At 42.4% G+C, this 14,284-nt stretch overlaps 2 protein-coding genes across 2 annotated transcripts in view; both read right to left on the bottom strand.

The window, feature by feature from the left end:
- LCT (lactase) overlaps positions 1-1,497 on the bottom strand; it is a 55,583-nt gene extending 54,086 nt beyond the window's left edge. Inside the window, exon 1 of the mRNA XM_050751014.1 lies at positions 858-1,497. Within this exon, the coding sequence (XP_050606971.1) occupies positions 858-1,497 (640 nt within the window). The remainder of the gene's footprint in view (positions 1-857) is intronic.
- Positions 1,498-7,530: 6,033 nt separating this feature from the next.
- Positions 7,531-14,284, bottom strand: part of MCM6 (minichromosome maintenance complex component 6) — a 37,869-nt gene continuing 31,115 nt past the window's right edge. Inside the window, exons 15-17 of the mRNA XM_050750978.1 lie at positions 13,892-14,047; positions 12,206-12,345; positions 7,531-8,031 (exon numbers count right to left, since the gene is read on the bottom strand). Of these exons, the coding sequence (XP_050606935.1) occupies positions 7,915-8,031; positions 12,206-12,345; positions 13,892-14,047 (413 nt within the window). The 3' untranslated portion in view covers positions 7,531-7,914. The remainder of the gene's footprint in view (positions 8,032-12,205; positions 12,346-13,891; positions 14,048-14,284) is intronic.

Here is a 14,284-nt window from a genome sequence, read left to right as displayed (position 1 = left end):
GCAGGAATGTGAACAGTTAACAGTTGTGCACTCCTCATCCTGTGGTATATAATTGTTTCATCTTGTATTTGTCTGTCTCCCAAGCTGGAATGCAAGCTCCAACTAAGACATGTAAGTAAAGGGGAGCTGAGGGGGAAGGACAGGAAACCATGAAGCCTTGCCTCCAAGTCAGGGCAGCAGGACATAGAAAGGAAGATAGAAAGACAATCAGGGCTTGCCCAACTCAAGACTGGGCAAGGGGGTTTCAAAGATATATATGTGTGTGTGTATGTGTGTACATATGTGTTTGTGTGTGTATATGTGTGTGTGTGTGTGTGTGTGTGTGTGTGTATATATATATATATTTTTTTTTTGAAACGGAGTCTTGCTCTGTTGCCCAGGCTGGAGTGCAGTGGCATGATTTTGGCTCACTGCAACCTCTACCTCCTAGGTTCAAGTGATTCTCCTGCCTAAGCCTCCCAAGTAGCTGGGATTACAGGCACCTGCTACCATCCCTGGCTAATTTTTGTATTTTTGGTAGAGACGGGGTTTTGCCATATTGGCCAGGCTAGTCTCGAACTCCTGACCTCAAGTGATCCAACCACCTCGGCCTCCCAAAGTGCTGGGATTACAGGCGTGAGCCACTGTGCCTGGCCTCAAAGATATTTTTCAAAGGAAATGCTTAGCATTGTGCCATATTAGGTACCCCTTCCTATCTCCAGTGGGAAATCAATACATTATTAATTTCTCCCTATGCAGAGACATGAGAGGACTGCTGAAGGTGGGTGGCTAGAAACGCCAAATCTGCTCTAAGGAGGACGGGGAAGGTGTGTGATGAAGGCTGTCGAGGGGTCACCACCAGGTCAATGTGTACTCACCCTGAGAAGCATAGTTTTCATGGTAAATCTCATAGGCTTTTCTGTGGGCATCACTGAGGGTCTGGAGTCGTGACGCTCTTGATTCCTGGTGGGGAAGCTCCTTGATCACTTCCTCCAAGTCACTGAAGGTGAACCAGATCCCAACTAGGTCCCCGAAGGAGTGGAAGGCGAATGTGGCATAGTCGGCAAAGAGGTCAGCGAAGACTTCGGTTCTCTGGAGGGTGCTGGCCGGGAGGGTCTGGTGGTGCAGGATGACCATGGGCTGAAGCCGTGCAGTGTTGAGGGCCTCCAGCAGTCGCCGGTAGCACTGCACTGTTTTCTTGTCTGGATTCTGGGTGCTTCCTGCTGGGAGGAGCTGTGCCCATGACAGAAATACCTTGTAGTGGGTGATCTGACTGGCATGAAGACTGCTGAAGTATTCTGGCAGGAAAGTGGGCAGTGGCTGGTGACAAACATACATGTCTTTGTCCCCTGCTACAAAGTTAGAACTCTGGTCTCCCAGGGGCCCACTCAGGTTGTGCAGCAAGTCATTGGTTAAAGGACCAGCGGTGGAAATGAAATTTCTCTCAGACTCCCAGTCTGACCCCCAGCATGAAACACTTAGCAGGGCAATAAAGGCTACATGCCAAGACAGCTCCATTTTCTAGGAACTGTTAGAAGGTATGTGGAACCCTTACTTTATAACAACAACTGAGGTTGTAAAATACTAAGTGATTAATTAAGACTTAATAATTAACTGGGTTATCTATGATCACAAAATCAGTACATGGTTCACTAATGCAATATTTAAAAATGTAAAGATCAGGGCCGGGTGCGGTGGCTTGCACTTGTAATTCCAGCACTTTGGGAGGCCGAGGCGGGCAGATCACGAGGTCAGGAGATCAAGACCATCCTGGCTAACACGGGGAAACCCTGTCTCTACTAAAAATACAAAAAATTAGCCAGGCATAGTGACATGCGTCTGTAGTCCCGGCTACTCAGGAGGCTGAGGCAGGAGAATCACCTGAACCCGGGAGGCGGAGGTTGCAGTGAGCCGAGATCATGCCACTGCACTCCAGCCTGGGCAACAGAATGAGACTCCATCTCAAAAAAAATAAAAATTAAAAAAATAAAGACCAACACAAAAACCTCAAACTTCCTATACAATTTAAGCAGAGGAACCTGGAAAATGTCTGAAGAAAACAATTATCAAGTTTTTATTTATTTATTTATTTTGGTGACAGGGTCTCACTCTGTTGCCCAGGTGGGAGTGCAGTGGTGCGATCACAGCTCACTACAGCCTTGACTTCCTGGGCTTAAGCGATCCTCCCATCTCAGCATACTGGGTAGGTGGGACCATAGGTGTGTGCCATCACGACTGGCTAATTTTTTGTACTTTTAGTAGAGATGGAGTTTTGCCATGTCACCCATGCTGGTCTCGAACTCCTGGGCTCAAGCGATCCTCTTGCCTCAGCCTCCCAAAGTGTTGGGATTACAGGTGTGAGCCACCACACCCAGCCACAAATTATTTAAAAATTTGTTTACATAATACAACAAAAATAAGTCCTTTGCCCCAAATTTTCCCTCTTTAAAAATATGCTGAACACATTTTGTAAGAGATTCGAACAATATGGAAACATCTATGAAAAACTTGCAAATTCCTTCACCCTCCCCCCTCCTCTTCCTAGAATAAGTATCTTCAACAATATGCATCTTTCCAGTTTTCTTTCTCTGCATATCTTAATGGTTATACAGGAGTCAGAATGCCTGGGTTTAAATCTCATCTGATGAAAATTACTTAACTTTGTGCCTCAATTTTGTCACCTGTAGAATATGGATAATTCATCATAGGCTGTGGGGATTAAATGGGTCTTTCTTGTAGCATGTATGGAACAGTACTGCTCAGGGATCATTATTATTACATATGTACAAATGGAAACATTTGTATAACATTTAAAATATAAAACAATTTAACATATATGGAATCATGCCATGTGTAGTTTTTCAGCCTTCTTTTCTTCACCTGACAGCTCTTAAGAGCTCTGCCTGCCAGGCCGGGCGCGGTGGCTCAAGCCTGTAATCCCAGCACTTTGGGAGGCCGAGACGGGCGGATCACGAGGTCAGGAGATCGAGACCATCCTGGCTAATACGGTGAAACCCCGTCTCTACTAAAAAATACAAAAAACTAGCCGGGCGAGGTGGCGGGCGCCTGTAGTCCCAGCTACTTGCGAGGCTGAGGCAGGAGAATGGCGTAAACCCGGGAGGTGGAGCTTGCAGTGAGCTGAGATCCGGCCACTGCACTCCAGCCTGGGCGACAGAGCGAGACTCCGTCCCCCCCCCCCCCAAAAAAAGAGCGCTGCCTATATCAGAACTTATAGACCCACCTCTAACAGATGCACAGCTTTCCACAGCAAGAATGTACCATAAATTAACATCTTGCATATTAAACACTTCGGTTGGTTTTAAATTTTTGTGTTGCAAACAATGCTGCAAATGAATATCCTTATATACAGGCTGGGCATGGTCACTCACGCCTATTTTGCCAGTACTTTCGGAGGCTGAGACTGGAAGATTGCTTGAGCCCAGGAGCTTGAGGCCAGTCTGGGCAACATAGGAAGATCATGTCTCAAAAAAATGGTTTTTGATTGATTGAATGCCAATTGTCTTCCAAGGTAGTCTTCTTCAAATTTAAATCCTACATATAGTTAGATGTGTGCCTGAATCTGTCTGCCTTGCTAATGCCTATTATAAAACTTTACATTTTTCATGCTTTGAAGTAAATATGTGCTTGTTTTTCTTTTTCTGATTACTTAAGAGGTGAAGCTCTTCATGTTAATTGGGCATTTTCCTTCCGAGATTTATATTCACAACCTTTCTCCATTTTTATCTTATTACTGATATAAAAATTCTTAATGGGACTTTGGATATCACATATTAAAACATGATAGAAAAATTTTCCCATCTTTTAATTTGGTTTATAGTGTCTTTTTTTTTTTTTTAAATAGATTCCCATGACTTTCCATAGACTGTAGAGGGTGAAGCCTGGGAATCTTTTTTTTTTTTTTTTTTTTTTTTTTTGAGAGTCTCACTGTGTCGCCCAGGCTGGAGTGCAGTGGCGCGATCTCGGCTCACTGCAAGCTTCGCCTCCCGGGTTCACATCATTCTCCTGCCTCAGCCTCCCGAGTAGCTGGGACTACAGGAACCCGCCACCACGCCTGGCTAACTTTTTTGTGTTTTTAGTAGAGACGGGGTTTCACCGTGTTAGCCAGGATGGTCTCGATCTCCTGATCTTGTGATCCACCCGCCTTGGCCTCCCAAAGTGCTGGGATTACAGGCGTGAGCCACCGTGCCCGGCGGGAATCTTTGTTGGTGGTGGTGCCACCCAAGCTGGAGTACAGTGGCATGATCTCAGCTCACTGCAACCTCCACCTCTTGGGTTTAAGCAATTCTCCTGCCCCAACCTCCCGAGTAGCTGGAATTATAGGCACCCCGCCACCATGCCTGGCTAATTTTTGTATTTTTAGTAGAGATGGGTTTTGTCCATGTTGGCCAGGCTTGTCTCAAACTCCTGACCTCATGTGATCTACCTACCTCGGCCTCCCAAAGTGCTGGGATTACAGGTGTGAGCCACTGTGCCTTGCTTTTTTTTCTTAAGTGAAAGCAAGCCTATTAAGTGAAAGTAAAGGAATAGAAAGTGGTTACTACGTTGGCAGAGCAGCCTATACTCTTTAAAGATGTATTACCTGGTACCATCTTTTTATAAAAATCCTGTGACAAATCTACTTGAGTATTCGTTCTTGTTTTCAATATTTGTCATTTGTTTTTATTTTTAAAATACATAATAATTGTACATACTTGTGGAGTACATTTTGACAAGGTTTCATACAAGTTGATCCCAGGAAAAGAGATAATTATTGGGAGAAATGTGTTTACACCATTGTTTTAACCTATATTAATCTGTCTTGCTTTCTACTAATAGATTTGTGGCTGCTCAAATTCACATTGCACTGCAAAGCTCAGACATCAAGACAAGTAGAGTACTCATGGGTATTAGACTGTCCCATGTGGGCCTTAGCCTTAGACAGTATTTTGCTTTTGTGACCTTTAACATACTTTGTGATTTAATGGATCTTCATCACAGGCACAATTCTTAAAATGCCAGTTCCTGACACTAATGACATTATAAAACATTTCTAACAACTTGTTTTCAAAATATAGATACAAAATGGTAATCCTACGGAAGAACATTTTTTTCAGTAACAAATATGCTTCTTTGTATTTGGCAGGATTAAGACTCTCGCACAGTAGGCCCACACAACTTTGGAGTGGCAGAAAAGAGGGAGGGAGGAGGTTCATGGAAAACGTGATTGACTTCCTTCAGTTGTTTTTCAAATTCCCTTTTTAAAATTGACACATTTTACGTATTTATGGGGTACATGCGTTATTTTGTGTGCACAGAATGCGTAATGATCAAGTCAGCATATTTCGGGTACCCATCACCTTGAATATTTTTCATTTCTGTGTGCTGGAAACATTTCAAGTTCTCTCTTCCAGTTACTTTGAAATATACGACACGTTGTTGCTAACTAGTCACCCTATTATGCTATCAAACATTAGCACTTATATCTGCTATTAAATATCTAACTATATGTGCGTACTCACCTTTTATCTTTAAATCTCTTAACGCATCTTGAATTTTAACTTGGGTATGCTGTGTGGCAGGCTAATTTCTAACACTGAATAGGCTACCCTTCCTCTAATATTTGAAATGTCACCTTATCAAACGAAAAACCTGTATGTGCATAGATGTTTCTGGACTTTTTACTGTTGCGACTGATTTATCTGTTCACGTGCCAGTCGTTACTGATCTTAATTTCCACACTTGTGCAGTACTTTTTGCTTTCAGATAGGGCAAGGCCTCTTCTATCATCCTTTTCCCCAGAATCGTCTTGACTGTATTTGCACATTTTCTTTCCCATGTGTCCTAGAGATACTTCAATTTCAAAACATCTAGGTCTACCTCAATTTTGTCTGTGGGTATCTCACAGTGTAGCTGTACCACAGCTTATGTAATAATTTCCTTATTGATGGGTGTCTGTTGGGATTTGGTTAAAAATGTATTAATATATCAGTTGACAATTTATGGCATTCAAATCTTTCCATTCTATAATGTCTATCCACTTATCTTAAATATTTGTCTAATTTTCTTCACAAAGGTCTCATATATGATCCATTATCCATTAACCACCTCACCTCCCTGACAAGTACCACATGGAGAAACTGAATGTGTGGAAACATAAGGACACATACTCAGATGTGGGAAAAGGGGATATGCAGTAATTATCTCACCTTGTTCTGGAGCCCCCACTCTCATTAAGGGCAGGACTGGGAGTGGACGCATTTGCCAAAAATGAATGTACCTTTCCTGGACGTAAAATTTCCTTTAGTAAATAGTCAAATTAAAGTTCAAGTTCCAATCATAATGTTTTAAGATCTCTGCACCCCATTTTCCTTATGAAGTCAGTGCAGGGAGATGCTCTTCCTAATACAAGTGGGAGAGGGCTCTTTCTTGCTGTCTCCTAAATTTTCACTATAATGTCCCGCCTGGTGTTTGTGCTATGCTAGTACCATTATCACTCCCCCAACAGGAAGTCTGAGATCCTGCACCCCAGAGCTTCCTCATCACAGTGTCAAGGGCCCTCCCACCCTCATTAAAAACATCCTTGACAGCTTTTTTTTTTTTTTTTTTTTTGAGACAGAGTCTCGCTCTGTCGCCCAGGCTGGAGTGCTGTGGCCGGATCTCAGCTCACTGCAAGCTCCGCCTCCCGGGTTCCCGCCATTCTCCTGCCTCAGCCTCCCGAGTAGCTGGGACTACAGGCGCCCGCCACCTCGCCCGGCTAGTTTTTTGTATTTTTTAGTAGAGACGGGGTTTCACCGTGTTAGCCAGGATGGTTTCGATCTCCTGACCTCCTGATCCGCCCGTCTCGGCCTCCCAAAGTGCTGGGATTACAGGCTTGAGCCACCGCGCCTGGCCCTTGACAGCTTATACCCTGCATCTGCTATGTAAATTCTCTATCCATTTCCAGGCCCCCTCATCTCACCCCATCCTTTTCAAGTCAGCAGAAAGTGAAGTTACTATTTATAAGCTCACCATATAGAACATGGAACTACTACATTTCCCTAATTGGCCCTGCAGGTCCCAGATATGCCATCTGTTGTTAAAAGCTGCAACACAGGAACTGCTCCATCTCATGAACATACTGATCATAGCTAAGTCTCAGGAACTGTTAGTATCATAAATGGTAATAACGTTTCCTGGAAGACCATAAAATTTGAGGATAGCTTATAATATAGCAAATGACCTACTTCCCCTAAAAAATCAATTTGAAAACAATCCTGAGAAATTACCCTTAGGACACAGAGGTAAAATAAATTAAACAGTAATTTTAAAAAGTACAATAAACTTTTAATTTTTATAAACTTAAAAAAAAAAAATTGGAATTAACCTTGGAAAGTCATCTCCAAGGCCTCTAGCTTTCATGAATTCTCTAATGACTCCTTCTCATAGAAACCTAATCCATAATGCCACAGTTCTACCCCTTCACTCCAGATTAAGCAAAAAGGGAAAGACTCACATTCACAAGTAGATGGAAGCAATAATCAGGGTACAGTAGAAGGAAATCCAATGGACTTTAGAACAAGTTATTTTATTTTGAAGAATAAAAGCAGTAGCTGGCAATTGAAAAAAAGTTATTTGCTCAATAAGACAGCACATACCTTCAAAGTAGTGGGACTTTTCTTACACATGAAAACAAAGGTATTAGTTATAGAGACCACACATTATTTGGTTCCAACTTCACTGGGACAGGAAACACACCCAAGTGCTGAAGCCTGTGTTGGTATAAAACCTGTGATGAATGTGACACACAGGACCATCAACTCAATTCTTGTTTCTGAAAACAAATCTTGAAGCATCACTTCCAGAAACATTTCCGTCCCTAGCAGAGTTCCAGCCAGGCTCCAGGCCACGAGGTGGTGTGCCACAGTTCCTCAGCTCTGTTCAGTTACTTTCACTATCTCAATCTTCGAGCAAGTAGTTAGGGTTAACTACCAAGTAGGGGTCTTCTTCATAGCTCTCACTTCCCTCTGTGGAGCCTTTCAATCCAGCCTGGGTGAGCTCAATGAGAACATGATCCTGTGAAACACAAATATTTGTCCTCAGGTTTCAAGCAGTATTATACCAATGTCCAGATATAAGACTTGACCCTTCTTCTGAGTGTTTGCTATCAACATTTTCTTTCATTTCCCAACTAGAAACTCTTAGGAAAAGGACCACACTTCAAAAATCACTATCAGTGCTCTGCTAAACCCTATTTCTAGTAGGATGCTGACCTTTTCATACCATAAACCCCTTGTGGAAAATTAAGAAATACTTAAATATATTACATCAAATGCTTGTAAATATAACTTCAAAAAAGGAAGCAATGCTTGAATTTTAAGGTTAAACAATTCTGCAAAATCTTCTAATTAACTGGAAGTCTGTTTCATACTTAATATCGTTCAGCAATTTTAAATTACTGACCACTGAACTTCTTCATATACCACCATTTCATAGAGTTAGGAGAACAATCTATGAAGAAAATTCATCTGAAAAATTTTTCACTCTGAACTAATAAAAAAAAGGTAGAACATGCCATCTAGCTTAAAATCTTGATGACAGATTTTAAGCCCATGATATAATTATAGGTCAGTCAAAAATGTCCACAAATGAGAAGAGCTCCTAGCCAAGCCTATAGAAAGGAACTCAGCAAATTGTGATTTGATCCTAAGAAGTTTGGCAAAGCTCCACAGTATAAAGGCTGATGCCACTAAGGGGGACTGAACACTTTTTTAAAAATTGCCCTTTCAAATCTACTCCTGAAGTTGGACTGGACACTTCCAAGCACTCACTCTATGTGTTAACATACCTTCACAGGAAGCATATCTGATCAGCACAGTATAAGCTCTCTAGTTTTCTATAGCAAATTAGTTCAGGTGGTAAGCCAAATTTTAAAAGGTAATCCAGGCCAGGCGCAGCAGCTCACGCCTGTAATCCCAGCACTTTGGGAGGCTGAGGCGGGTGGATCACCTGAGGTCAGGAGTTTGAGACCAGCCTGGCCTACATGGTGAAACACCATCTCTACTAAAAATACAAAAATTAGCTGGGTGTGGTGGCGGGCGCCTGTAACCCCAGCTACTCTGGAGGCTGAGATAAGAGAGTCACTTGAGACCAGGCACGGTGGCTCAAGCCTGTAATCCCAGCACTTTGGGAGGCCGAGACGGGCGGATCATGAGGTCAGGAGATCGAGACCATCCTGGCTAACACAGTGAAACCCCCGTCTCTACTAAAAAATACAAAAAAAAAAAAAAAAAAAAAAACTAGCCAGACGAGGTGGCAGGTGCCTGTAGTCCTGCTACTTGGGAGGCTGAGGCAGGAGAATGGTGTAAACCAGGAAGGCGGAGCTTGCAGTGAGCTGAGATCCGGCCACTGCACTCCAGCCTGGGCGACAGAGCGAGACTCCGTTTCAAAAAAAAAAAAGAGAGTCACTTGAACCCAGAAGGCGGAGGTTGTGGCGAGCTGAGATCCTGCTACTGCACTCCAGTCTGGGCAACAGAGCAAGACTTTGTCTCAAATAAATAAATAAGTAAGTAAGTAATTCAAGTTTAGATCAGTTAGCTTCACAATATGTTCCAAAGTCCTGAAGTAGATTCCTTGCCTGGGTCGTTTTACTTTACGCTGATCCCAAGGAGCACATAGACATGTCCCGCCACTAGAAAGCAACTCTAGGCCCTGATCTGAGTAGCTTTTCTTACATCTCCCTACTCCCCAATAATCACACACTAATCTACCTTCACAGTAAGAGGGTTTTTCAGAAGACACAACCCCAATACATGACCTCTGTAATATTTACATAGTGAGCACTGTGAATTGGCACAACAGTTAAATGTCTGCCACATAATAGGAAATTTTTTTTTTTTTTTGAGATGGAGTCTTGCTCTGTCGCCCAGGCTGGAGTGCAGTGGCCGGATCTCGGCTCATTGCAAGCTCCGCCTCCCGGGTTTACGCCATTCTCCTGCCTCAGCCTCCCGAGTAGCTGAGACTACAGGCGCCCACCACCACGCCCGGCTAGTTTTTTGTATTTTTTAGTAGAGACGGGGTTTCACCGTGTTAGCCAGGATAGTCTCAATCTCCTGACCTCGTGATCCGCCTGTCTCGGCCTCCCAAAGTGCTGGGATTACAGGCTTGAGCCATCGCGCCCGGCCATAATAGGAAAATTTAATCATTCAACATATATTTGATCCTGCTATGTGCCAGGCACCACTGTAGCTCCTGGGGCAAAGTCTCTACCCTCACAGAGCTTATACTCTATAAGAGAGACAAACTAACCACTTAAATAAAGAATATACTGCTGGGCCATGTTAAACATTATGAAGAAATACAAGGCAGGGTGACAGCAAGAGCAGAAGGCTATTATTTTGGCAGGCTAGCAAGAAAGGCTTCTTTGAAGAGGTAACATTTGAGCAGACACAGGAGAGGAGGAGGGTATCTAGGGAAAAAAACAAAGGGTGAGTGCAAAGGCCCTCATATTTGGTGTGTCTAGGGAACAAGGCCACTGTCACTGGGGTGGAATGGGCAAGGGGAAGACTGCTGTGAAATGAGGTGAATGAGGGGACGGGGTTACATTGTATATAGTTCTGCAGGCCATGACAAGGAGGCTGAATTTCATTCTTATATGAGAGAAGCACTGGAAGGGAGGGCAGTAAAATAATCTGATTTATATTTTAAAAAGACTTATCTGGCTGCTAAGCAAGACGCTAATACAAAAAAAGGGACAATTATGAGGCTCCTGCAACAGTCCATGCCTGGTGGCTTGGGTGGGCTGGTGAAGGCAGCAAAAAGAGAACAGAAAATATACACACATGGAAGGTAGGGGTCAGAGGATTTGCTGCTGAAGAGGAGTTGTGAGACGAGAGTGGAATCAAGGAGTCAAAGACAATTTCAAAGCGTTTGGCCTATAGCAATTGAGTAAGAACAACTCTGTTTTTGAACACATTAAGCACGAGATGCCTGTTATCAACGCTCTCAGTAGGCAACCAGCTCTACACATCTGGAGTTTACAGGAGTGGTGAGAGCTGGTGACATAAATGTGGAAGTCATCAGTAGATGGGTAAATTCATAAAACCAAATGAGATCACTTAGGTAATGAATGTAAGCAATCTGCGAGTAAAGTAAGAAGATTCAGGCCAGGCACGGTAGCTCACACCTCTAATCCCAGCAGTTTGGGAGGCCAAGGTGGGTGTATCGCCTGAGGTTAGGAGTTCTATATCAGCCTGGCCAACATGGCAAAACTCTGTCTCTACTGAAAACAAAAACAAAAACAAAAATTAGCTGGGCATGGTGGCAGGCTCCTGTAATCCTAGCTACTTGGGAGGATGAGACAGGAGAATCACTTGAACCCGGGAGGCGGAGGCTGCTGTGAGCTGTGCCATTGCACTCCAGTCCGGGCAACAAGAGCGAAACTCCGTCTCAAAAAAAAGATAGATTCAGGGAAAGAGACTAAGAGAGAATAACCAGTGAGAAAGAAGCCCCAGGAAGATATAGTGACTCAGAACCAAGTTAAGAAGACAGTATTTCTAGGAGTGATCAACTGTGACAAAGCTGTGGACAGGCTGAGTACTGCGAATGGCCAGCTGACAGGAGTGGAGAGAAGGCATGCAATGGTCCTGTGAGAGAGTGAGGCAAAGAGCTGACCAGGGAAAAGGAATTGCACTGGGCAGTGCTGTCATGAGGTTAATGAGACAATAAGAACTATCCACTTGAGACTTCTGGTCATCAATTTAAATAAGACTGGGCTCACAATTGTATGCTTTTTTCCAGATAATTTCAGCTGCTCAGAAAAGGATACAAGAAAAAAAAAGTTATATTTAACCAAGTTTGAGGTTTCACCAAACAAGCAAGACAGAAGATTTACTATTGGGTTGGGTAAGGTGGGAACTAAGAATGTGAGGAAAATGAAACATAGGGAGTAGGTGACAGCAGTACGACCAAGGGCAAATAGGAGGGTGGGAAACAGAAGCTTAAAACACCTAACTAGTAAGACCTCAATCCCACCTTCTGAGACTTAACCGAAATTCTGCTTGTTTCAGCAGAGGAAATAAGTCATTTACCTGCTGTTAATTCTCCCTTATTTTACAACTCATACTTCTGACTATACTCCAATGATTCAAAACAAACAAAGGTCAAAAAAAATTTCACTAGTGAACCTGCAGATACAGGGCATGAACTTCCTCCCTCCCTGATACCAGAACAAGCGCACTTCTGCACCTACATAGTGTGTGAGTCGATGAATAACTTTCTCTATGATTCTTTTTTTATTTATAAGTTCTTCTTCAGAGTCTATCTCTGATTCGATTTCCTTCAAGTACCAGTTAACAAGCTCGCTCCTCTTTAATGCTGACTCGTCCTCTTCTGCAACAAAAAAAACACATTTAAATTAACCTAGCAAATTGTACTGTCAGTGCTTGGTTAAATTTCTGCCACATACACAACAAGGTAATGTACAGATTAGATAAACATCAAGCTGTCCGAAAGTACATCTGCTGACATAAGGTCCGCAATGTTCTAGCATAAGCCTGAAATAACAAGTCTTATCACTTGTATTAAAGCATGCCTTCTTTTATCCATAAGGAGAGAAACCTAATAAAATAGATTATAAGAAATACGTTTCTTAAAGCTATTAAGATTTCAAAGTATGAAGGTCTTTTCTTCATCTTCTTATGCTTTACCACCTCTGAGAATGTTTGCCAACAGAAACTAAAACCATAAATTAGGAATGAAGCAATAGCAAGCAAAAATTCTGATATACAACAACTTTTCCTCTGTAGAAAGGGTAAGGCTTTATGGAACTGGAGTTTAAGTAAAATTTATGAGTATTCACTCAAAATAAAAAATTACCTGTTTATTTTAGCAAGGTTCATCTTACTAACTGAACTGCCTGCTTCTTTTAACAAGTCCAATGTCTACCAGACTTTTAGAAAGTCCTGGTAGAACTGTCAACACATAGGAAATGTTTGGACCTGGATAACATAACTATCATAAAACTCAACTTCTGCTATGTTTAAAACTTAGCTGTATGAGGGAGAAAGAGAATAATGACATATAACATGAATCAAGAACACCTTGAGTTTCCAAATCATTTTGTGCAAGATGGGAATGAGGACAAAAGCTGAGGTGTCCTAGTGGCCACTTTGTTGCCTTCTCTCTTACTGGTCTAAAGTTCCCAAGGGAACAAGAGCAGAAACGACAATCTCTTGTTCTCTTCTTTCATAGCAGAGCAAATACTGTGATGACAAAATATTCCAGGAAGCCGGCACAAGCCATCCTTGGGGCTTTTAATCAAGAATTATCTGATGCTTAACTATCAAGTAGAAGTTTAGGTTCAACATCTTGAATTCATAATTTTTCCTTCCGCTTTGTAGTTAACTGTAGGGTGATGAAACTTTGAATAGCATGGTAAAGCAGTTAAGGGTAGGAAGCGTACTAGTGTCCAGATGCCACACTTTACTAATAACTAGATGAGGATTTTACTCCATTTCTAGTCTACAATGGCCTTTTGATAGTACAGATTTCTGGGTTCAATTCATTACTGTTAAAATATACCCTAAGGGTCCAGCTGTTTTAAGCAGGACCATTGTAAGGGAATAGTAATTTTGCATTTGTAAAAACATTTGTATGTTCTGCTTCATATGTTATCGGGTCCCAAAGTTATTAAAATAGGCTTAGAATGTTAAAAAGAAGGACCTACAAACCTCTGCCTGACAATAAGCTTGTGAAGAAATGTGCAGGCTGGCAGGTATGCTGATATTCCACAAATTTACTTTGCTAAAGTGAGTTTATCTAACAACTTATCCTTTCTTCCAACAGAACAACACGAAGTTTGGCAATCACAAGTGGCCTATGTGAACAGAGCTTACAGAAGTGACCGAGCATGTAAGCAGTACCAGGTAAGCCTCACCTTCTTCCACCTTTCTGAGGTGAAGCACAATAAGGTTAGAGATTCGGCAGTACTCAGAGAAGCCCAGCCTTAAGGAGGCTTTGGGAGCAGACTCTTGATTTATGTCTTCACTGTAGCCGTTGATCCCATTCACAGGAGCAGGACTGTCAGCATGACCTAAGTGAAAAATTGACCACCTGAATCTATTTTTGTGCCCCTAACATCTGCTTGTCAAGCATTTACAAATATACTACTTATATTTAATACTGATTTTTTCACTTTTAAAAATTATTATTATTTTGTTTGTTTTAGAGACAGGGTCTTGCTATGTTGCCCAGGCTGGTCTCAAACTACTGGGTTCAAGTGATCCTCCTGCCTTGGTCTCCCAAAGTGCCGGGATTACAGGCGTGGGCC

The sequence above is a fragment of the Macaca thibetana genome, chromosome 12 (assembly GCF_024542745.1).
Source record: "Macaca thibetana thibetana isolate TM-01 chromosome 12, ASM2454274v1, whole genome shotgun sequence".
NCBI lineage: Eukaryota > Metazoa > Chordata > Mammalia > Primates > Cercopithecidae > Macaca > Macaca thibetana.
Note: the sequence above shows the minus strand (reverse complement) of the source record. Positions and strands in the feature narration are given on the sequence as shown.